Below are 25,949 nucleotides of genomic sequence, written 5' to 3'. Positions count from 1 at the left end.
AATTTGTATGGTCATAGCATTTGCTTACAGAAGTCAAAAGTCCAGTTGCCAAATATGAAATGTGCTCATTTGAACAAGAGTCAAGAAGCAAATTGAGGGATGTAAAAACAGCAACTACCAATAGAATTTTGAAAAGAATTAAGTTAAATGTAATAAAATCTGGTATTAACAATCCAGAATTCTTTAAGATCAAGGACATTTTACAAATACAAAAAAAAAAAAAAAAAAAAGTTTACAATCTGCTCCTATCAACGATTGCATTTTTGTTAAAAATCCATGTATAAAAAAGTGACATTTCTCTGTTTTATTCATATACTTTCTAAACTTTGTAACTTAGTGCAAATCTTGCAAATTACAGCTATTTGGCTCATCATATAGTGGTTATGTGAGCAACACAGAAACAGTAGATTTAATTCCACACAACCAAGGTTTTTCCTCTATTATAATTAGCATACAGCTTGTTGGCTGCATGAAAAGTTATAATGGCAGCAACAATGAACTTTGATATTACAGAACGTGACTACATGTACTTTGTTATAATTATTCTTTAAGAAGACTATTTTTATCCTCCAATACGAAAGAATTTTTTCTCAGACTCATTCATTTATGCTCTGATATTGTACTAGAAATGCATTGAAAATTTACACTACAATACAAGACATCTGCCATTCATGACCTTTTTTATGGTCATTAATATGGAAGTTAAATTTTATAAATGTAACTTTCATAAGTTACATTTAACAAATTGACACTTATGAAAAAAACTAAAAAAAAAAAACTACTGAATTTTTTAATGCAAAAAAAAAGTTTGACCTTTTTTTTTTGCATTCAGCTGTCAGAGAGAAAATAAGCATTGAATGTGGGTTTGACCATTTTCATTTAATATAAAATTCCAAATAATTAACATAGAAAAATAATAGGTTTAATAATACATTAACTTGCTGAATAACAGCTTGGAAACATAAATTATAGATCTGGTTACAAATGAAGTTTTAATTTGGAATTAATAAACATGATGATTAAACTTTAAGATAAATATAAAAACATTTAATATTCAATATCAATTAGAACAAACTATACTAGGGTGCTGAAATTAACTGATTGCTTCATCTGATTTGCTGCAAAAAGGTGTGACTACTGATTAAATTAATAAGAACCTCTGCAGATTGTTTTATATCTGTTTCAGAACACTGCTGAAGGGTTTCCACATTAGTCTTTATTCCTTTTTTAATCAATTCATGGCAGAGGTGTGGCTCCTGGTATACTAGTGTACTTAGAAAGTACAATACCTACAGGTGGGTGAATCATTATTTTTAAAATTCAAATGACACTAATTAAACAAAATTTACAGAATTATTTTTTTTTAAACTTGCACAAATGCACCAAACAAAGCAGGAAGTTATGACAGCATAAAATGTTTTACTTAAATTTATAGAGAGGAAGATTAATAAAATAAATATATATTTATTAATATATAATATAATAGAAGTGAATGCCACTTTCCTAAGGTAATTTTTTCACCCCTTAGTGTGTTGCTATCAAAACTGAGATAGAATGACACTAGCTTCATGCCTTACTAGTGATGGGCAAAATCATTCAATTAAATCAATTGAATGAATCACTCAAATGATATCAGTATAATTAAAATAATCAATTATGACTTCTTTTTACTTCAAAAACCAAACATGTTAGCAAAATTTGAAGATCATATTTATATTCAGTGCTACAAAATATACATATGAAAATAATAATAAATTGGGTGGCATTACAAGAAAAAACAAAGTTTAAATTCTTGACCAGTATGAGTGGTAATAATTTTCAGTTTAAAAAAATTGAAATAACATTATACTGTATATAACTATAATATATACTTTATTCACCAAATTATTAAATACCAAATAACTAACAATTCACTTTCAAATAACTAAATCATGGTTAAATTTATATAGGTGTGTGCCATGTGTCATGATTAACCCCTTTCTAGAAAATGTGCCATAATGGATCGACTTTTTTTATTTTACAGATTAAAAGTATGCATCATGCGAATACTCAGTGTACACAGTTTGTGTTTTTTATTAATTTTTTTTGTAGAAAATACGTGGGAGTAATTAACCCATTTGGGCTATCCTGAGTTATCTTGTGTACGCCAAAAAGTGTGCAAAAAAGTGTATACAGATTTTTTTAATAAATTAGCACTTGAGCTAAAAGAAAGGCACAGAAAAAATCTTCATTACTCATTATACAAATAAATTTAAAAAATCAAGTGGAACGCATAAGCAGTAATCGCGAACTAACTATATTCTGACACACGGCCATCACAAGTGGACAGGCAAGGTAAGTGTCACTTATGGGCGGCAGTTCAAGAGGGCGCCGAAATATTTTTCAACATTGTTTTTGTGATTTATTTTCATGGGTTCAGTATTCTGCATTTAGGATGGCAAATTATATTTTGCTTATTGGCGACAATGGGAACACACGCTACCATTCGGACATTGCTGTACAATATAAGTAAAACAAAAGCAAGGCGTAAGAAAATCCTGAGAAAACTCGGAATTTACCTGCTCAGTGCAAAATTAGCCAGATAAATGCCAAAGAAAATATGGAAGAAGGTCATTAATATACAAGAGGAAAAGAGTGGGTGGAAAAAAATGAACCTTCAGGGACACCAGCATTAGTGGAGAAATTAGAAGACAGAGCACCATCTACCATCACCACACTCATTGAGCGGTCAGAGAGAAAACTGAATAACTAATTAAAAAAAAACAGTTAGCAAATCGTAAGATGAAAGCTTGTTTAGAAAACCTTTATGCCAAACACGATCGAAAGCCTTTGAGATGTCAAGAGCAACTGCTTGTGTTTCACTGAAAGTTTCCATTGAATTTGTCCATAAATGGGTAACATGAGCCAGAATGTCACCAGTGGATCGACACTAACGGAATCCATACTGGCAATTGTTGATCAGACAAAAGGTTTCTAGGTAGTTTAAGAGGTGGCGGTTAACTGATTTCTCCATTACTTTAGAAAGACTACTCTTTGTAATGGGACGATAATTAGATGGGAGAGATTTGTCACCCTTTTTAGGAACTGGCTGGATAAGAGCAAATTTTCAAGCAGAAGGAAAGACACCTGTGGAATAAGAAAGTGAAAAAATGTGACACAGAAAAGGAGTAAGTTCAGGAGCACAGGTTTTGAGAACAAGTGGAGAAATACCATCAGGACCTGCAGCTTTCTTAGCATCAAAATTTGTCAAAATCCTTTTGAAGGAAGACCACAGGAGGCATTGAATGGTGAATGGTGGGAGATATTTTACCAAGATCATTAGTACAGGAGTTGGAAGAAATATGGGAAGCAGTAATCCCAGAGTAACATACAAACTACCTGTCATGCAGACAGGCTGCATGAGTAGCTCATGGGGTTTTATCAATGCTATGCTGGAATTTTGCTAGCAGAATTAAGGAGGTGATTATCCCCTTGTATAAGGCAATGGTCAGGCCACACCTTGGGTACTGCATACAGGTCTGGAAGCCTCGTTTTAGGAAGGATGTAGAGCTGCTGAAACAAGTACAGAGAAGGGCAACGAGACTGGTAAGTGGAACAAAGGGTTGCTGTTACCAAGAAAGCCTTAAGTTCTGCAAATTGCAGAATGTGGAGGGCTAGGCACCTCCACATTCTGCACAGTGATCTGATTGAGGGTGTATACGGCCTTGAACAGTGTGAGCACGCTTAATGTGATGAGATTCTTCCTCTTGCTCAGATTACACACCTGAGGGGGCATAAATTCAAATTGAGTAAATACAGTTGTAGAATAGATGTGTGGAAATTTGCGTTTAGCCACCAGGTGGTTGATTGCCTGAACAAACTTCAATCTGTTATTGCAGACATCCGTCTGTCATTGTGGCAGCTTAAATAAATTCAAGGCAGAACTAAAAATTTTGGAGTGAATGGATGGATGGGTGTGGGTGAAATGGGAACGGGTTTTTTTTTGTTTTTTTTTTTTTTTTTGGCTGATGCTGTTATAAGCTTGCTTGTTTGTATTATTGTAGGCCTCTGCTAATGCTTTTTGCATGCAGTGAGGACATTCATTATTAACATCTTGAGTTGTCAGCCTGTGAATATTTCTTCCTTTTATGTCATATTAAGTCCATGACATTTGTATTTCAAGGATTGAAGACTTATCTCCTTCTTTGCCTTGCACGTTACGAAGTTTCTTATTAAACTTGATTTAAGATGGGGGTGGTCAAAATCTTTTCCCTATCAACTACTGGTGGATGGTGAACATTCCTCTGTCTCAAGATGACCAACTGCGAACAGTATAATGGGAACATCTTATTATGCTCTCTCAGGTGATTATTCTGAGCAAGAGGGACTATCCCATCAGCATTGAGCATACTCAAACCATTCAAGGCTTTATACACCTCTATCAGATCACAAGAAACATAGCAAACTTTTGTGAAACTCAGTTCCAAACCCAATAAAGGTGAACATTTCAGATCAAAGCAAATTTTGTTATATACTGTTTAATTAATTTTTTTGAGAATGAATTCCATATTTCCATAGGTTAATTGAAAAGAACAGCATATCCAACTGGTTATAGATGCATATTTGCCAACTTTTAGAAATCAAAATCTGAAGACTTTAAGAGAACTGGATTTATCTGATATGCTCAGGCAGTTATGAATAGCATTCCCAGACTTTTCTGAGAATTCCATTCATACACAATAATACAATGATTCATGACAACTAATTAACATAGCAGTAAGTTCAAATACATTCATGTTGCCATAAAATGTAATAACTGTAGATTTTCAATACAGAAGAATCACTGCAGATAATCAGATCAAGATTGTTGCCTTCTCTTGTAATTTCTCAATATTGCCCATCAAAATGTTGAATTTTTGTTTAATCTCACCTAAAACACACAAAGGTATCTCCTGTGGCTCTGTTGTCTTGATTTAAAGGATGATTGGGTAGACAAATGAGTTGCTTTCTTCTCTGATATTCCTCGTCTGAGAAGTCCTCATCAGTAATCTGCCTCTGGCTTAAAACCTCTTTAGCCACATTTCTGAAATTCATCTGTTAGTAGAGGCATATAATGCAGGAAAGCAAGCTTATGCAGCATCAGCCAAAAAAAAAAACAGAAAAAACTTCCACTTCACCCCTCCATTCGTTCAAAATACCTGTCCAGCTGAGCCTTTAATTTATTTAGGCTATCAACCTCCACAACAAGGGATGGAAGTCTGTTCCACCAACCAACTACTTGCTGGATAAATGCAAATTTCTGTACATCTATCCTACATCTGTCTTTCCTCAGTTTGAATTTATGCTCCCTCAGGTGACTGAGCAAGGGGAAGTATCCCATCAGCATTGAGCATACTCAAACCATTCAAGGCTTTATACACCTCTATCAGATTACCTCGCCGGTGCCTGGTCTTCAGACACTGTAATTTGCAAAACTTAAAAGTCTTTCTTCGTAAGGGCAACCCTTTGTTCCATTCACTAATCTTGTTGCCCTTCTCTGTACTCGTTCCAACAGCTCTACCTCCTTCTTGAAATGAGGCCTCCAGACCTGTATACAGTACTCAAGGTGTGGCCTGACCATTGCCTTATACAAGGGAATAATCACCTCCTTATCCCTGCTACAAAAATTCCTGTATATCATTGACAAGACACCATGAGCTACTCTTGCAGCCCGTCTGCACTGTCAGAGAACTTCATATCTGCCTGCACAATTACTCCCAGGTTCTTTTCATTCTCTACCACTGTCAGTGTAGTACCACAGAGTTGATATTTTGCTATGGGGTTGCTGTTTCCCATATGTAGTACTTTACATTTGTCAATGTTAAAATTCATTTGCCACCTCTCAGCCCATCTGCTCAACCTTTCCAGATCCTGTTGCAGCAGCATAGTGCCAGTAGTGTCCTTAACAACCCTGCCAACCTTTGTATCGTCTGCAAACTTGGATATACCATCTTGGATATACACATTAAGCTTGATATACCATCATCAATATTATTTATAAATACAGAAAACAATAATGGACCCAACACTGAACCCTGAGGGATTCCACTAATAACATTAGTCCACAATGAGCAGTGTCCATTGATTACCAATCTCTGTCTTCTCCCCCTCAACCACCCCTTTATCCACAGCAGCAATTTGCCTCCAATGCCACACTTTTGTGTAAATTAAAGGAAAATTTGTGGCCTGACCATTGCCTTGTATAAGGCAATGGTCAGGCCACACCTTGAGTACTGTATACAGGTCTGGAGGCCTCATTTCAAGAAGGATGTAGAGCTGTTGGAACGAGTACAGAGAAGGGCAACAAGATTAGTGAATGGAACAAAGGGTTGCCCTTACGAAGAAAGACTTAAGTTTTGCAAATTACAGTGTCTGAAGACCAGGCACCGGCGAGGTGATCTGATAGAGGTGTATAAAGCCTTGAATGGTTTGAGTATGCTCAATGCTGATGGGATACTTCCTCTTGCTCAGTCACCTGAGGGAGCATAAATTCAAACTGAGGAAAGACAGATGTAGGATAGATGTACAGAAATTTGCATTTATCCAGCAAGTAGTTGGTTGGTGGAACAGACTTCCATCCCTTGTTGTGGAAGTTGATAGCCTAAATAAATTAAAGGCTCAGCTGGACAGGTATTTTGAACGAATGGAGGGGTGAAGTGGAAGTTTTTTCTGTTTTTTTTTTTGGCTGATGCTGCATAAGCTTGCTTTCCTTTACTTTTGATTTACTTTTGAGTAAATCCCACTTCAGCACACTGTGATCACTGGCACCTAGTGGTTCCTTTATCTGCAGATTCTTAATGCATGAAGAATCACTACTGATAATCAAATCAAGAGTATTACTCCCTCTAGTTGCCTCCCGAACATGCTGATGTAGAAAACGGCTGCCCCGATTAACCGGTGGCCCAAATAACCGGAATCCACTGTATTATCAATTAATCACTAAATTTATAATCTTGTTAAACTTCATTGTCAATTAAATTGTACTTTTAATTAAATACATATAACGACTTAGATTTTATGAAAATAACATAATTAATTAATACATAACTTGATACGGAACTTATATAAAGAAACTCAAAGATAATACTTGACACATTATAAATATATATAGATACAGGTGACCCCCGCTTAACGCTGATAATTCGTTCCGTAAAAACAGAGCGCTAAGCGAGCTCCGCATTCCCATAAGGTAAAATGTATTTGAGAATTGCGGTCGGTACCATAGGATATTTCCTAATCAATAATAAACGGTAGTGAAAAGATGCACAACCGTCGGTCAAAATATTTAATATTCAAATATTTGTACATATAAAATATTCTGCATTACATATGTATATAATTATATGGTAACTACTTACATATCAAAATTAAACTTAAAATTCCAATTAAAATCATGAATTTAATTGATGATTTAATTGATTTTATTTAATTAATGAAAAATGTGTCGATTTTGGGTTGAACTTTGGCCCTCTTCCAAATAAACTAAAAGGGGTATTAATTTTAAATCCCCCGCAGCGTTACCACCCAACAATAAAGTCAACTGATCCTTCGCCGCTTTGAAACCTGGCATGTTTTTTTGTTCTTTCAATATGAAACTTCTTTTAGGCATTCGTTTCCACAAAAGTATGTTGTATACTTTATGTATGTTGAAAACTTGTTGAGAAGTATAACACATAATACCCCTCTTCAATAATTTTAACAAGTTCTTTTTTGAAAGTTTCGGCTCTGTAATCTGCACTTGCGGCTTCTCCCTGGATTTTAAATCTATTCAACCAGCCCTTATTAGTTTTAAATGGTTCCACATTTTTTTTTTTTTAGGTGAGTTTTCTTCAGATCATCACATTGGCTAATATCTTTCTCTCTTTTTTTAATAATATTTAACTTAACTGAATTCTGCATTGGATATTATCTTCAATAAAATTAGTTAAACGTCTTTCCAATTCAATCCTAATAGCGCACACGTCCGCTTGTCTTTGACCAGAATCGATTCGCTTCAAAACATCAAAACTGCACTCAGATGTTGTTGATTTTTCATTCCTATCGGGCATTATTAACTTTTCGAAAATGTAACTGCGTTGGTTGTATTAATTATGATACAATGTTCAAGTAAACTGTCCGTTTCGCATGATGTCTAATACGGTACTGAGTGATGACTAGACTTCGGATAAATGCATATAACGCAAATATTACAAGCAATATACTTGATCATTTGTTAAAATGTTGATCTCGGAACTACGTAACAAGTCATTGTACTGCAATTAAATGAGTGTGTGAGAAATTTTCACTGAGCGTGAGAAAATTTCTCAAGTCGGCGTGGGAAACGTTTTAATAGTGTTTTGCTATTAATTTTCAAGCTATCGACTCCATCAAATGAAACGATTTTGTTAAATATGCCAAAAATGCAATCTGTAAAAGAGCATTATAGTGATCTGTGACAGCGTTATAGTCAGATACGCGTTATAACGGGCGCCTGCTGTATAGTGTTACAACTGTGTTGGGATACAAGTTTAGGGTTATAATTTTGTACTGAAATTGAAATTTTATTGAAATTGAATTGGAATCGTGACTCAGACCAGAGCAGCAAAGCAAAAGGCCCAAGCTAAATGGAATGCTGTGGCTCAGGGGAGAACTGAGGGGTTGTCCTCTGAATCACAGCCTTTTAAAATGCACTGCTTGCTTGATGGTTGTGGAGCAATCAGGTACGGGACATGATATTGCCGGGGGGGGGAATGTTTCTGTGTGCGTGCGATGTAAGGAGTGTGAGGAAATGAGGTGACAACTCAGTGTTGTTATAGGCCTATATGAGAGCTTGAAGGACAGGGTGGATGCCCTCGAAGGATCTAAATTGAGGGGCCCATCAAGCTCTCAGCTGCCCACATCAATGCCAGAGCTTGCACTTGATCATCACGCAACACAGCGGCAACATCCCCCCAAGGAAGAATGCGCTGGTCCCACAGCAACTAGCAGTTGTTGGTGACTCTATTGTCAGGGAAACAGGGAACATGCTATGTAAAAAGGATAGGTGGAACAGGACCAGTGTATGTCTGCCAGGGACAAAGGTTTATGACGTGCAGATATCTTTTAAGTGCACAAAGGGTGATATTGTTATACACGTTGGCACTAATGATATTAAGAGTAGCAGACTGGCAGAATTACTTAACAAATACAGGTCACTGTTGAAAAAAAGCTGTGAATTAAGGTTGAATTTGAAAGTGTCTGCAATTCTGCCCAGACACGATAGGAGGGAGTATATGATGAGAGCCTTGTCAATGAATTCGGCCCTGGAAAGATTGTGCAAGGCTCAAGGAGTAGAATTATTTTCAGCCTGCTCTTTACTTGTTAACAGGAGAGACTGCTTCTACAGGGATGGGATACACTTAAAGAGAAAGGGTGCATGAATATTTGCTGATGCTACCGAGGCGGTGTTAGGTGGGTAGGAAAACTGCTAGCTTGGGGGGATACAAGGACTAATAGATTAACAGTAGCCACTGTCAGAGGTGAAAGTGATTCTTGCACTGCTTCTATTGGAATGAGCAGCAGCCTGCAAAACAAGATGCAGGGTATTTCAGAGCCTGCTGGGAGTCACTGCAGTACATGTAAACACATGAGTTGTGTTAGGGTAGCTAAGAATAGGAACAGATGCATGTATACTTACATGTACACCAATGCTAGGAGTTTGGTAAATAAATTTGATGAATTTGAGGTATTGCTCAAAAGATCAAAGGTAGATATTGTTGGGATAACAGAGATGCATTGTCACACAGATATAAGGAATGCAGAACTGGAATTTGGGGAGTACAATGTGTACAGGAAGGATAGACAAGATAGGAAGGGGTTATACTATTAGTTAAGAAACACACAAAATCCAAAAAATTGAAGCCGGTCGACATCACTGGACAGTGCAGTGTCGAGTCAGTTTGGTGTGACATAAGCATTGGGAGATCAAAATTGAGAGTAGGAGTGTCTTATAGGCCTAATTGCTCTGATGAGTATAATAAGGAACTGTACAGGGAAATAGAGTGGGCCAGTAAATCAGAAAGTCTTATAATGGGGGATTTTAATTTCCCACATATTGACTGGAATTTGTGGGTTTATCTGATGATTGTTTTCTACACCAGCATGTTCGGGAGGCAACTAGAGGGAGTAATACTCTTGATTGATTATCAGTGGTGATTCTTCATGCATTAAGAATATACAGATAAAGGAACCACTAGGTGGCAGTGATCACAGTGTGCTGAAGTGGGATTTACTCAAAGAGGTAACTACCATTAGGGGTAAAAGGAAGTGATTTTGCTTTCGCAAAGGTGACTACGGTGGTCTGAGACAGTATTTAAACTCTATACAGTGGAACCAACTGATGATGTTATCAACAGCAAATTCAAAATGGGAAGCATTCAAAGAACTTATCTTGGAAGCTACTAGGCTTTACATACCAACTAAAGAATATTGTTCCAAGTTTAGGCCTAAATGGATGTCAGATGAACTAATGAGACATCTGGCAGAGAAGAAAAAATGCATGGGATACATATAAATTAACATGTGACATAGAAGTCTATGATAGATATAAGCTGGTCTGTAACCAAGTCACAAAGGAGATTAGGCAGGCAAAGGCAGATTATGAGAAATCCTTGGCAAAGGATGCAAAGAAAAGCAACAAAGAGTTCTTTACCTATGTACACTCTAGAAGGAAAGGGATGAATCAGATTGGTCCACTGGATATTGATGGTTCAACTGTTGATGATCCAGCTCAGGTGGCTAACAAGCTAAATGAGTATTTTGCATCTACATTCACCCATGAGGTGGACGGGATCTATCCAGTTATATTAAAGGAGGCAGCAAAGGAAGTAAGAAAACCCTTAGCCATAATTATGAGAGCTTCTTTGGACTCAGAGGAGGGACCCATGGACTGGAAATGTGACCCCAATTCACAAAGGAGGATCAAAGGGCAACACAAGTAATTATAGACGTGTTAGTTTAACTTCTGTTCCTGGAAAATTAATGGAGGCACTTGTTAAAGAAGCACTGCAGGATCATCTAGATAAAACTTCAGTTATAGCTCGGACACACCATGATTTTGTTAAGGGAAAGTCTTGCCTGGCCAATTTGATTGGATACTATGATGTGGTCACAAAGGAACTAGATGCAGGGAATAACTTTGATATCATATATTTGGATCTTAGAAAGGCTTTTGATACTGTTGCACATGGAAGACTGCTGCACAAATTGGAGCAGTGTGGCATTGGAGGCAAATTTCTGCTATGGATAAAGGGATGGTTGAGTGGGAGAAGCCAGAGAGTGGTAATCAATGGACACTGCTCATTGTGGATTAATGTTATTAGCGGAGTCCCTCAGGGTTCAGTGTTGGGTCCATTGTTGTTTTCTGTATTTATAAATGATATTGATGATGGTATATCAAGCTTAATGTCCAAGTTTGCAGACAATACAAAGGTTGGCAGGGTTGTTAAGGACACTAATGACAGTACGCTGCTGCAGAAAAGTTGAGTGATGGGCTGAGAGGTGGCAAATGAAGTTTAACATTAACAGATGTAAAGTATTACATATGGGAAGCAGTAACCCCAGAGTAACGTATCAATTGTTTGGTACTACACTGACAATGGTACGGAACGAAAAGGACTTGGGGGTAATTGTGCAGGCAGATATGAAGTTTTCTGAGCAGTGCAGATGGTCTGCAAGAGTAGCTCATAGTGTCTTGTCAATGATATACAGGAATTTTTCTAGTAGGGATAAGGAGTTGATTATCCATTATATAAGGCAATGGTCAGGCCACACCTTGAGTACTGTATACAGGTCTGGAAGCCTCATTTTAAACAGGATGTAGAGCTGTTGGAACAAGTACAGAGAAGGGCAACAAGATTAGTGAATGGAATTAAAGGGTTGCTCTTACGAAGAAAGTCTTGCTTTCTTGCATCACTGCAAATTACAGTGTCTGGAGACCAGGCACCTGCGAGGTTTGTTGTTTGTTTTTTATTTGGTTTTTAGGAGCATTAGCAACTAAGGCCACATTGCTCTGGGATATGCGGTGGTCATTCCCTGAACTTTCTGCATCCTCCGTATTTGGTGGTGACGGGCTCGAACCCCGGTCTAATCAAGAAGCGTGTGCTACGCAATGCTGCTCCTTCCCACCTGGCTACGGAGGCACACCTGCGAGGTGATCTGATTGAGGTGTATAAAGCCTTGAATGCTTTGAGCATGCTCAATGCTGATGGAATTCTTCCTCTTGCTCAGAATAATCATTTGAGAGGGTATAAATTCAAATTGAGAAAAGACAGATGTAGGATAGATGTGCGGAAGTTTGCCTTTAGCCAGCGGGTGGTTGGTTGGTGGAAGATTTCCATCCTTTGTTGTGGATGTTGATAGCCTAAAAAAATTTAAGGCTGAGCTGGACAGGTACTTGGAACGAACAGAGGGGTGAACTGGGAGCATGTTTTTTTTTTTTCTTTTCTGGCTGATGCTGCATAAGCTTGCTTTCTTGCATCATATGCATCTACTAATGCTAATTACTTATGTTCCTCTTTGTGAATTGGGGATATATTTGCACATCTCCAGACCATGGGGACTTCCCCTGAATCCAAGGATGCTCTCATAATTATGGCTAAGAGTTTGCTTACTTCCTTTGCTGCAACCCTTAATACAGTTTTATAGATCTTCCCCCCCCCTTTTCTTACATGTAATTTCAGCAATATGTCTTATAATTTCCTTTCAGTTATAAAAAATCATTTAGCTCCCTGTTGGAGTTTGATAAACTTCTGATATCCACTTACCTAAAGAGTTCCTCATGTGTGAATGTAGATGCAAAATTCTTATTCAGTTTGTCAGCAACCTGAGCAGGGCATCAACAATTAAACTATTGATATAAAGTGGACCAATGAGATTCATTCTCTTCCTTCTAGTGTTTATATAAGTTAAAACTGTCTGAGTACTGTAGTCACTTTTACAAGAGCAAAAACCTTTCCCTTTATCCTTGATGGCAGTTACATATTTAAGTAAATCCCACATCGATACACTATGATCACTGCCATCTAGTGGTTCTTTTATTTGCAGATTATTAATGCATGAATAATCACTGTTGATAATCAGATCAAGAGTATTACTCTCTCCTGTTGCCTCTCTAACATTGCTGCTGTAGAAAACAATCATCTAGTAAATCCACAAAAGTCTTGCTGGTGTCTGAGTGATCAATCCACAAGTTCCACTTAATATTTAGAAAGTTAAAATCCTCCATTATATGACATTCTGATTTACTGGCCCACTCTGTTTCTCCCTAGAATTGTCCACTGTACTCATCAGAGTCATTAGGCCTATAAAACACACACCTACTCTTATTTTTGCTTTTCCAATTCATATGTCACACCAAACTGAATTAACATTGCGCTGGCCACCCATGTCAATTGGATGCACAGCTTTAAATTTCAGGCTTCTTAACTAAGAGCATAATCCCTCCCAACCTCCTATCCTGTCTGTTCTTTCTGTACACACTGTATTCCCTACATTCCAATTCTACACCCCTTATATCTGAGTGACACTACTTCTACTGATATCCCCACAATATCTGCATTTGATGACATAACCAGTGCTTCATATTCATCAAATTTATTCACTATGCTCCTAGAATTGGCATACGTACAAATATACATGCACCCGTCTTAATCCTAGTTATCCTAACACAGCCCATGTATTTAGTTGTTCCGTGATAACTCACAATAGTCCTTGAAATTCCCAGCAGCTCGCTTTCCAGGCTGCTGCTCGTTCCAACAGAAGCAGTGCAAGAATCACTTTGTCCTCTGCCTGCGGCTACTGTTAATCTATTAGTTTGTGACCCCAAGCCAAGCCAGAAGTTTTCCAACTCACCTAACACTGCCTCAATAGTATTAGCAAATATTCTTGCACCCTTCTAATTAAGTGTATGCCATCCCTGATGAAACAATCTCTCCTGTTAACAAGCACAGACCACGGTGAGAAAAATTTTATTCCATGAGCTACTACAAGGCCGAACTGATTGAGAAAGCTCTCATCATATACTCCCTCCTATTGTGGGAGTATATGAATAAATTTTAAAGTGTCTGCAAAATTGCAGACACTTTCGAGTTTAACCTTAACTTTTGACTTTTTCTCATCATTGTTCTCTAACTGTTGAGGTAAGTCAACAGATCTTGTACTCTTAATGTCATTAGTGTCAACATTACAAAATCACCTTTTGTGCCCCTTAAAGATGATATCTAATCTACATCTTAAACTTTTGTGCCTGGCAGATTTACCATGGTCCTATTGCTCCTGTGATGCCTGATGGGCAAGTGTAAGCTCTGGCATTCAGTTGGGCACCTGAGAGTTTAACCCCCCCCCCATTTTAATTCCTTCAAGGGTATATCCACCTTACTTTTCAAGTTTTAATAAACGTCCATCAGAATGCTGAGTTGTCATCTCATTTCTTCACACTCTCTGCACCAAAAGGCATCCTCCACCTGGCTATATCACGTCCTGTTCCAGAAAGGTACACAAACATTGCACAAGCAGTACATTCACCAGGTCATGATTTGTAGGAGAATCAACCTCTTCAGTTCTCCCCTGCTTTGAGCCCATTGCTTTGTTGTTCTAGTCTGGGACATGATTTCCATTTTAATTCAATAATTTAAATTCATAAATTCAACATAATTGAGAATACTACACTAAATAATATACTTAAATACAATAATAACACTACCCTAATTCAGCAGTTATGCAGCAGTAATTCATATTAGCATTTGCATTATGTATATTACATTACACCATTTGTAAAGATATGAGTTAATTATAATAGATAATAAAATTATCTAATTACCTATATGATTCGAACTTTAGAGATATCCCTTTACCGCAATTTAAACACTATAATTCCCCTATTATGCACTACAGTATAAGTTACAAGATAAGATATTCATGCCAAATCACCGATACAAAGATTCTACATATATTTAGACCAGGGGTAGGCAACCTTTATAAATGGTGGGCCAAATAAAATGTCCGTGAAGTACACGCAGTGTAAAATGGTGTATAATGAAAAAATCGTCATAAACAGTTTTATTATTTATTGTAAATATTTATACATACATGTACATGTCATTAATTTTATTAATAAGAAAATCAAAATACATATTCAAGATAAAAATAGAAAAATACAATTACAGTAACAAAACACACATGATTCCAGTAACAAAAATTGCAATATGCCATTTTATTGTATATATTTTGAAAACGATTGCAGGCCAGATTACGCATGCTTGCAGGCCAACTCTGGCCCACGGGCCGGAGGTTGCCCACCCCTGATTTAGACCCATCAGAGAAGATTACAGATGCTCAAATGACACAAATTCATTTGTACAGAAGATATTAGAAACCATAAACTTTAAGAGGTTGATACAATTTTTGTGTGTTACTTTCTTTATGGATAAAACTTCATAGCGAAAACAATAGAATTACCTGAAGAACAGATTCATCAATTACACTTAGGAAAGGAGTAACTGCATCTAATAACACAGGCATATCAGCAATGTAGAAAACAGGACATCTGGAAACTTTTAGAAATAAGTTGTCAGTAAAAATGTAATTAACTGAAACTAATAATTTAGTTGTACTTGTTTAATTTTAAAACATTTAAATAGTTAAAATTTAAGTTTATTCCCATAAATCTAGCAGTAATTGAAAAAATATAAAATAATAACTTGCAACCTTTGCTTTCACATTTTCAGCACTTATTTCCCAAGTATTTTATACTTCCAAATATTCCAAATATGAAATTCTTAAATGTGGCACATCAGGTTTTTCAAAAGGAATAACACTGTAATACAGGGATTCCCATTGGAGCTGATATTGACTCTCTGGGGGACAACTGTTTCGAAAGAGGGGTTGATGCATGCCAAGGGGCCAAATGGAGGTCAATGAGAAAATTATATAATCATATAATAATAATAATATATGATTTAAAACTACACCTATGAATATTAGTTTTTTAAATTTTTGGTTTAAGCAATTTGGCAGGCAAATTTCACCCCTAGGCAGCAGAACCGTAATCCAGCGAATGTTCATTTCCCATGATGCATTGCACTGCTAGTAACAATGGTTAATGGCTGCTGGCAGTTGACTGATAGTTCTCTCATAGTGTTACCATCTGAACAGTTTGCACATAGGCATATTACATATTTAAATATTATTGTAAGTTATTTCAAAGCTATAACATAAATAGCATATATATATATATATATAAAATTATTTTTAAGGTTATGTGTAGAGTGTAGTAGGTATAAATCTATAATATAACTAATGCTAATAATGAAAATACCGTGTACCCTGGGAGCGATATATGTTGATTAACGGGGGAAGAACGGAAAAGAAAAATGTAACGTTATAAACAAAGTGCGAATTTTGAAAAAATGTAAATTTTGAAAAGAACGACCAAGGTAGAAATAGCAGATTTTTGAAAAGAACGACCAAGGTAGAAATAGCATTGCAGTATCTTTCATAATTTCTGTGTCTTCTTCAGAGGTCATCCACCCAAATTATGAAAAAGAACAGCAATACTCTTACTTCTGTTTCTGACATGTTCTGTATGTCAAAAAACACGTGTACGAAGACACGTGGTAAAAACTAAAATAATTTAGAATACAAATTTTGAATAAATAAATAAAATACAAGTTAAGCAAAAATATTATGCCAAAAGTATAACATGCAGAACATGGATGACCTTACAGAAGTAAGTGGCCCGCCAAAAAAGGTGAAGACAAAGGAAGGTAGTGTCCGAATGACAAGAACTTACCGCTACTGGACGGGTTGACAGAAAAGACGCGCCGGAGGCTAACCTCTATACACGGGTTAGCCTCCGGCGCGTCTTTTCTGTCAACCCGTCCAGTAGCGGTAAGTTCTTGTCATTCGGACACTACCTTCCTTTGTCTTCACCTTTTTTGGCGGGCCACTTACTTCTGTAAGGTCATCCATGTTCTGCATGTTATACTTTTGGCATAATATTTTTGCTTAACTTGTATTTTATTTATTTATTCAAAATTTGTATTCTAAATTATTTTAGTTTTTACCACGTGTCTTCGTACACGTGTTTTTTGACATACAGAACATGTCAGAAACAGAAGTAAGAGTATTGCTGTTCTTTTTCATAATTTGGGTGGATGACCTCTGAAGAAGACACAGAAATTATGAAAGATACTGCAATGCTATTTCTACCTTGGTCGTTCTTTTCAAAATTTACGTTTTTACAAAATTCGCACTCTGTTTATAACGTTACATTTTTCTTTTCCGTTCTTCCCCCTTTAATCAACATATATCGCTCCCAGGGTACACGGTATTTTCATTATTAGCATTAGTTATATTATAGATTTATACCTACTACATTCTACACATAACCTTAAAAATAATTTTATATATACATTATGGTTGTAGGGTACCTTTGCTCTTGCAGTGTCCCTGATCCATAATTCATATTATCGATAATTCATTTTATCGCTATTCAAATTCAAATCCATTTTCTCTACTTAATTTTAATTTTATTATTCATAATTATTATTATTTATATATATATATATATATATATATGTTATTTATGTCATAACATAAATAACATATTACAAATTGGATAATGTGTAGTATTTAGGAAGATCATTATAACATGTTGCTTCCAAAAAAGAATTGCCATCTATATTTACAAGATTATTTGACATTGGGATTTATTTCTTTGCCTGGAAATGAATCAATACCACTATGTCTCTTACATGAGAAAACCTTTTGGAATGATGCTGTGAAACCATCAAAGACGAAAAGACCACCTAAAAATGATACATCCTAGTGCAAAAGACATAAATAAATTTATAAAATGTTCTACAATGAGTTTAAAATCATTTTTGAAAACTTCAGTTTCTAGAAATGTTGAAGGAAGACTGTATGCCTCTTATAATAAATCATTCTTAATTGCAAAAACAGCTGGTGAGCAACTGACACTACCAAGAGTAGGAAGAATTATAAGCTCTATCATGAAAATTGATCCAGATCCAGTATTAAATGCATTCCCATGAATCCCTTAAGATATCCAAAAAACAATGATTTCTGAATTGCAGACAACTTAATTTGCTGTACAATTGGATGAGGGAACATTTGGGGAACCTTGAACATATGAGCATCCTTGTGGCTTATATCCATTATTATACCCCAAGAAAAAAGGCAATAACAAAAGAATTTCTTATTGATGAACAATTAAAGATTTATACAACTGGAGAAATGATTTTTTGTGCTTTGAAAAATACTTATAGGGGGGACAATATTCCTATTACTGTAGCTGGTGCTTCTCATGGAGCACCAGCAATGGTCGGCAAACATTTTTGGAGAAAGATTTCTAATGTTATAACTGCACAGGCAGCATTTGCGGAAAAAAACATAAATGAAAAGCTCCATGGTGTTTTGCAAGTGTGTATTAAATCAATATTTGAAGATTAAATGTGCAAGGCATAATATGATATGGGTTTAAATTAACTATATAATATCGGTGTAAAAACTATGCCTTCATGCTACGTACATAGTTTAATTTATGGGTAAACTGTGGTGTATCTACAGGGATATTATATAGTTGATTTAAATCCATATCATATTATGCCTTGAGCACATTAGTCTTCAAATACTGTATCATTCTATACACTGTTTGGCATCCCTCACATTGTGGAACCATTTTGCAACTGTGATGGCATGTTGGCATTATCAGGGTATCTGCCCACCCACCGATGACAGGCCAAGGCCAACAGCTTTGAAACGGTGACCATCTGGGTGGTAGTATTCACTGAGAATAAATAACAGTAGTCATCTCTACTAGAGAAGCGTTACTAATTCAAAGTAGTGCAATACCTAGTATCTTGTTGTGAATATGGGATACAATTAAAAACGATGCCTTCATGCTACATATGTAGTTTAATTTATGAGTAGACTACACTGATATTATATAATATTAAATCAATAAATGAAATTAAGGCCAAATCCTCAAATGATCATCTGTTTAGTCAATTATTGTGTTCAAAATAATGAAATCTACAACCAGTTGCTTTTACATACAGAGGTACACTGGCTATAAAGGAAATTGTTTACCACATTTGTTTGAACTTTTTGATATCCAGAATTTAAAATAAATACACCAACCGTTTAACTGTAATGGTTTAATACTGAAAACTATAAAACGTACCAAACGATACTACACTGTAAAATAATATATGCAAAAAACTGATTTACAAAATAAAATATACAATAAAATTAAAAGCGATAAAACATTGACTGAAGCTTTCGGGGGCTTACGCCTCCTTTCTCAACAACAATGATGTTTAAGCAACACATCCTCCTTAAGTAACAGGCTCACAGCACACGTGGTTGACCAGGCGCATGCTCAATATTTCTTCCATATGATCCAGAACCGGAAGCGGCTCGGGAGCATGGAAATATAAAAACACTCGTTTTTTTGCCAGGACCACGGCTTCCAGCAGGGGGTGAAATCGAACACCCCTGTCCCTATTCATACTATTGTTCTCAGATGAGCCTATCCACAAACTCTCCAGACACTTACGGTCCCAGAACCTATGCGCCCGGTCAGGGATGACAGCATTCACAGGGGAGACCTGATATTGTTTCTCCCAATAATGCTCAGCAATGACGGACTTATTGAACTCTGTGGTCTGTATAGCTTGCATGTGCTCCCCCAGACGGTCTTTTAGTCGCCGTCCTGTCTCCCCCACATAACATTCCCCACAATCCGGGCATTTGATCTCATATACGACCCCACTACTGGAATCCCCAGTAATGGAGTCTTTGACCTGTGACAACACTGTGTGCAACCTCCGGCCCGGAAGCTGCACACAGCGTGCCTGAAAGTCACGTAGCATTCTTGAAATTCGATCTGACAAGCCCGGATAGTAGGGAATATAAACTGTGGCGACTGGAACGGACCGTGTTCCATGATTAGGCTCCACGCCTCTATTGTATTTATCAATGACCCTCTGGGGGTAACCGCATTTCATAAGATCCGCCCTAACTTGTCCAATTTCTCTCTACCTCTCTCTCTCCTCAGAGGTACTACAATGTGTCCTAACCCTACCCAAAAGTGCCCTGGCCACACTGTTTTTATGCTGCGCAGTCTGTGCTGACCTATAATGGGTGTACTGGCTCCTAACATGGGCTTCCTAAACACTGTAGTACTAAGCCTGAAGCCTTCTCTACTCACCATTACGTCCAGGAATGGGAGGGAACCATTCACTTCTACCTCTGAGGTGAACTGTATAAAAGGAGAGAAATAAAAGGCTGCCGAAAACACATAAAGTGGGGGTCCCGTTACGACCCATTGTTTCTTTTATTGGGAGCCCTACCTATGCTTTGTCAAAATTCCTGGCGCAGCTGATTTCTCCTATAGTGGGACGGTCCATGTTAAAGACAGTGTGGATTTTGTGAACTTTGTTAAAAGTCAAAATGTAGGGGAGAATGAAATAATGGTGTCGCTAGATGTGGTGTCATTATTTACTTGTATACTCATAGCCCATGGGGTGGAATGTGTAAAGGTGGCACTACAAAGAGATGATACCCTAAGTACTAGATCGCACCTAAGTGTAGAGGATATATGCTGTGGCGTAGAATTGTGTCTTTCGAGTACGACTTTGCTATATAAAGGAGTGATGTACAAACAGGTTCACGGCACAGCTATGGGTTCTCCTATTAGCGCTATTGTCGCAAACCTGGCAATGGAAGAGTTAGAGAATAGGGTTTTTACAAGTTTGGAGTTCCCTATGCGCAAGTGGAAGAGATACATGGATGACACGTTCACTTTGGTGCAAAAGGGGAGAGAAGAGGATGTAGTTAGTTTTCTCAATGATTTCTCTCCTTTTATACAGTTCACCTCAGAGGTAGAAGTGAATGGTTCCCTCCCATTCTTGGACGTAATGGTGAGTAGAGAAGGATCCAGGCTTAGTACTACAGTGTTTAGGAAGCCCATGTGTAGGAGCCAGTACACCCATTATAGGTCAGCACAGACTGCGCAGCATAAAAACGGTGTGGCCAGGGCACTTTTGGGTAGGGTTAGGACACATTGTAGAACCTCTGAGGAGAGAGAGAGAGAGAGAGAGAAATTGGGCAAGTTAGGACGGATCTTATGAAATGCGGTTACCCCCAGAGGGTCACTGATAAATATAATAGAGGCGTGGAGCCTAATCATGGAACACCGTCCGTTCCACTCGCCACAGTTTATATTCCCTACTATCCGGGCTTGTCAGATCAAATTTCAAGAATGCTACGTGACTTTCAGGCACGCTGTGTGCAGCTTCCGGGCCGGAGGTTGCACACAGTGTTGTCACAGGTCAGAGACCCCATTACTGAGGATTCCAGTAGTGGGGTCGTATATGAGATCAAATGCCCGGATTGTGGGGAATGTTATGTGGGGGAGACAGGACGGCGACTAAAAGACCGTCTGGGGGAGCACATGCGAGCTATACAGACCACAGAGTTCAATAAGTCCGCCATTGCTGAGCATTATTGGGAGAAACATCATCAGGTCTCCCCCGTGAATGCTGTCATCCTTGGCCGGGCGCATAGGTTCTGGGACCGTAAGTGGCTGGAGAGTTTGTGGATAGGCTCGTCTGAGAACAATAGTATGAATAGGGACAGGGGTGTTCGATTTCACCCCCTGCTGGAAGCCGTGGTCCTGGCAAAAAAATGAGCGTTTTATATTTCCATGCTCCCGAGCCGCTTCCGGTTCTGGATCATATGGAAGAAATATTGAGCATGCGCCTGGTCAACCACGTGTGCTGTGAGCCTGTTACTTAAGGAGGATGTGTTGCTTAAACATCATTGTTGTTGAGAAAGGAGGCGTAAGCCCCCGAAAGCCTCAGTCAATGTTTTATCGCTTTTAATTTTATTGTATTTTAAATATTTTATTTATATTTTAAAATTTTTATCGTATATTTTATTTTGTAAATCAGTTTTTTGCATATATTATTTTACAGTGTAGTATCGTTTGGTACATTTTATAGTTTTCAGTATTAAACCATTATAGTTAAACGGTTGGTGTATTTGTTTTAAATTCTGGATATGTATTACTTTCCCAACCTTAGAGGCCTTTTTGAAGAACTTTTTGATTCTGTAATAGAATTTATTTTTGAAATAACAAAACTGTTAGCAACAAAATTAGTTCAATCAAAAAAGCATGTGTTTTACTTGGCTGATAAATATATTCAAAGTTTATAATGTTATCCAAACAAGACTGGAAGGCAAAGATATGGCTATAATTCAAGTTTGGACAATAATTCTGAGGTTTTTATACAAAATGGACCTATATATGTCCACTTTAAAACAATAAAGATTTTTGTTATTTTGCTAACTTGTCATGCCCGTCAATTATGGAAAAAGATACAATTTCAGATAATGATTTGCTACTGTATACTTTCCACTTGAAGATACTGAAAGAAAACTTTAACATTTGTTTTCATGATATGACTGTACTAGAATGGATTATATAATCATTTGAGTGTGATGTGTCTCACGCTAAATTTATTTTATAAGAAGAGTTAATCAAAATGAAAAATTTGGAGGCCAAACCTGAGGGGGCATGGTTTCAAATTGAGGAAAGACAGTTGTAGGATAGATGTGTGGAAGTTTGCCTTTAGCCAGCGGGTAGTTGACTGGTGGAACAGACTTCCATCTTTTGTTGTGGAAGTTGACAGCCTAAATAAATTTAAGGCTAAGTTGGACAGGTATTTGGAACGAATGGAGGGGTGAAATGGAAGCAGTTTTTATTTTTTTGGCTGATGCTGCATAAGCTTGCTTTCTTTCATCGTACACCTCTGCTAATGCTAATGTTTATCTCTCTTCAAAATTGTCCTGAAATATCTGTAATGTTCATTTTCTACCCTGCTATTTAAATCTCCAACCAATATTATTATTTTTTTGTTACCAGTTTCTACTGCTCTTTCTAAGATAATAAAGAATGCTTCTGTTTCATCTTTTTTTTTAAGCCTTCAACACAGCAAAATGCACAGACAAATTTCATCACCTAACTTGCCATCTGAAATTTTGCCTACTTCATTTTAGCAGGTAATGCTTCCCAAATAATTCAAAGTTTTCAAACTATTATAGTTCTTAGAGCTATAGATAATCCTTCCTTTCACTAGATATTACTTTATTACTTCCAGAATAAACAAATTTATAATTATTATTTTGTCATTCCCTAGTATTCATGTTTTTTATTACTGTTCTAATATCACGCTGATATCACACCTAGTTCCATTAAGTACTCTTATTTGCCATTTAAGCTTCTAATGTTGATGGTTGTTCCAGTAGCATATTTATCCTCAAGTTCCTTGTAGAGAATGACAGGAATTTTGTTGGCTTGGGCAACAAAATTCCTGTTGGAATTTTGTTGAGTATGAGTATCAAAATTATGAGCATCATGAGTATCAAAACAAAATTGGGCAACAACCCCGGGGGGCTCACATCTGGTGAGTATGGGCTTGGCAAACCCAGGGTCCTGAGCTGGATATCATCATTCTTCTCTTTCTTGGTGATTCCCTTATACTTTTTCTCTCTCTCTCTCAGGGAGTAACTCGGGGAATTTTTATTTATTTTTTATTTTTTTTGGCTGGTGCAGCGTAAGCCTCAGGCTTCCTTGTACCATATGGCTAATAATAATAATAATAATATCATAGGATATTATGATGTGGTTACAAAGGAACTGGATGCAAAAAATAATTTTGATATATATTTGGATTTCAGGAAAGCTTTTGACACTGTTGCGCATGGAAGACTATTGTACAAATTGGAGCAGAATGGTATTAAGGGTAAGTTGTGACAATGGATAAAAGGATGGATAAGTGGGAGAAGACAGAGGGTGGTAATCAATAGGTGCTGCTCTTCATGGACTAATGTTATTAGTGGAGTCCCACGGGGTTCGGTGTTGGGTCCACTGTTATTTTGTATATTTATCAATGATATTGATGAAGGTATATCAGGCTTAATGTCGAAGTTTGCAGATGATACAAAGGTTGGCAGGGTTGTTAATGACAGTAATGGCAGTGTGCTACTGCAACAGGATCTAGATAATTTGGGCAGATGGGCTATGAAGTGGCAACTGAAGTTTAACCTTGACAAATGCAAAGTACTGCATATAGGTAGAAGTAACCCCAGAGAAACGTACCAACTGTGTGGTACTACACTTAAGGTGGTAGAAAATGAAAAAGACCTTGGAGTAATTGTGCAGTCAGATATGAAGTTTTCTGAGCAATGCAGACAGGCTGCCAGGGCAGGTCATGGGGTTTTGTCAATGATATATAGGAATTTTGCTAGCAGGGAAAAGGAGGTGATTGTCCCTCTGTATAAGGCAATGGTCAGGCCACACCTTGAGTACTGCGTACAGGTCTGGAGGCCTCATTTTAGGAAGGATGTAGATTTACTTGAGCATGTACAGAGAAGGGCAACAAGATTGATGAGGGGAATGAAGGGATCCTCTTACCAAGAGAGGCTTAAGTTCTGCAAATTGCAGTGGCTGGAGACTAGGCACCTGCACGGTGATCTGATTGAGGTGTATAAGGCCCTGAATGGGTTGAGCACGCTGAATTCTGATGGGATCCTTCCACTTGTTCAGATTACGAACCTAAGGGGGCATAAATTCGAATTAAGAAAGAACAGAGGTAGAACAGATGTGCGAAAATTTGCCTTTACCCAGCGGGTGGTTAATTGCTGGAACAAAATTCCATCTGTCTTTGTGGAAGTTGATAGGTTGAATAAATTTAAGGAGGAACTGGACAGGCATTTGGAGGGAATGGTGTGATTTTTTTTTTTTTTTTTTTTTTTTTTTGGCTGATGCTGCATAAAGCATACACTTGTTTTCTTGCATCACATGCCACTACTACTACTACTGCATCCCTGTCATTATGAGTATCAATTGCTTTGCCCTACTGTAATGATAAGGTTTTAGCATAATTTTTTATCCAATTTGGTTAGCTTGGTCACATATTGGTAAATTTGTTCAGCAGCCACATAGTTGGCTTCTGAACAAATACTATTTACAGGTAACATCATGAGGCAGGGAGTGGAAATGTAGTCTACATCCATGGATTCCATTGTTCAATCCTGAAACCAAAGAAAAGTCTACCCAGTGGAAGCATGCCAATTCAGTGTTGCCCAAGAGTTCTGTGTTGTTGAAAGTGAGGAAAAAATTGTGGTTGTTGTTTTCTGGGATATTGATGCAATAATCCTTAAATAATGTGTTCCAAGGGCCCAGAGTGATGGGAAACCCAAATGAAGATATTCAGAAGAAAAATTTTCTTCCAGAATTTCAAAAGAAACATCCACACAGACTGAATCACATTCAATTCCACTAAGGTGCAAAATTATTTGAGAGAAAACAAAATTGTAGTTATCTCACATAACCATACTTGTCTGACCTTGCGCCTAGAGACTTTCAGTTATTTCCAATGAATGAAGGCTGCTTTCCATGACAAAACTTGTCCTCACAAACAAGCAGCTTCTTCAGCCATTCCCCAGTAGGCTAAACAAACCTACACAAAAACCGTCACAGCTTGGAAGAAAAGATATGAAAAATATGTGTTCCTTTTAGGAGATTACATTGAAAAATCATTATTTCTGTATCTTGTGTATTTTACAAGAAATAAATTTGGAGAACTTATAACTAAAAGGCAGTGTGTGTGTGTGTGTGTGTGGGGGGGGGGTGCATGTGCTATTTTGATACATAATACATAAGCAGAAATACGTTCATATGTATAATTTTAAAATTTCATGCCCTTAATGGTTTTATAAATTGGAAAGGATTAATACTTTCACATTTATATTTTATACTTATAAATTTTTTTATTTTGAGCAGAATTTAAAAAAAAAAAAAAAGTTCTGCTTCACTTAAAACA

General features: G+C 37.1%; 1 protein-coding gene across 1 annotated transcript in view; it reads right to left on the bottom strand.

Annotated features, from left to right (window-relative positions):
* Positions 1-1,088: 1,088 nt before the first annotated feature.
* LOC150085820 (uncharacterized) overlaps positions 1,089-25,949 on the bottom strand; it is a 61,578-nt gene continuing 36,717 nt past the window's right edge. Inside the window, exons 4-5 of the mRNA XM_090374705.1 lie at positions 15,493-15,587; positions 1,089-1,289 (exon numbers count right to left, since the gene is read on the bottom strand). Coding sequence (XP_090230831.1) covers positions 1,107-1,289; positions 15,493-15,587 — 278 coding nt within the window. The 3' untranslated portion in view covers positions 1,089-1,106. The remainder of the gene's footprint in view (positions 1,290-15,492; positions 15,588-25,949) is intronic.

Source organism: Mastigoproctus giganteus, chromosome 5 (assembly GCF_048544385.1).
Source record: "Mastigoproctus giganteus isolate SK-2022 chromosome 5, ASM4854438v1, whole genome shotgun sequence".
Lineage (NCBI taxonomy): Eukaryota > Metazoa > Arthropoda > Arachnida > Uropygi > Thelyphonidae > Mastigoproctus > Mastigoproctus giganteus.
This window is presented reverse-complemented; position numbering and strand designations above follow the sequence as displayed.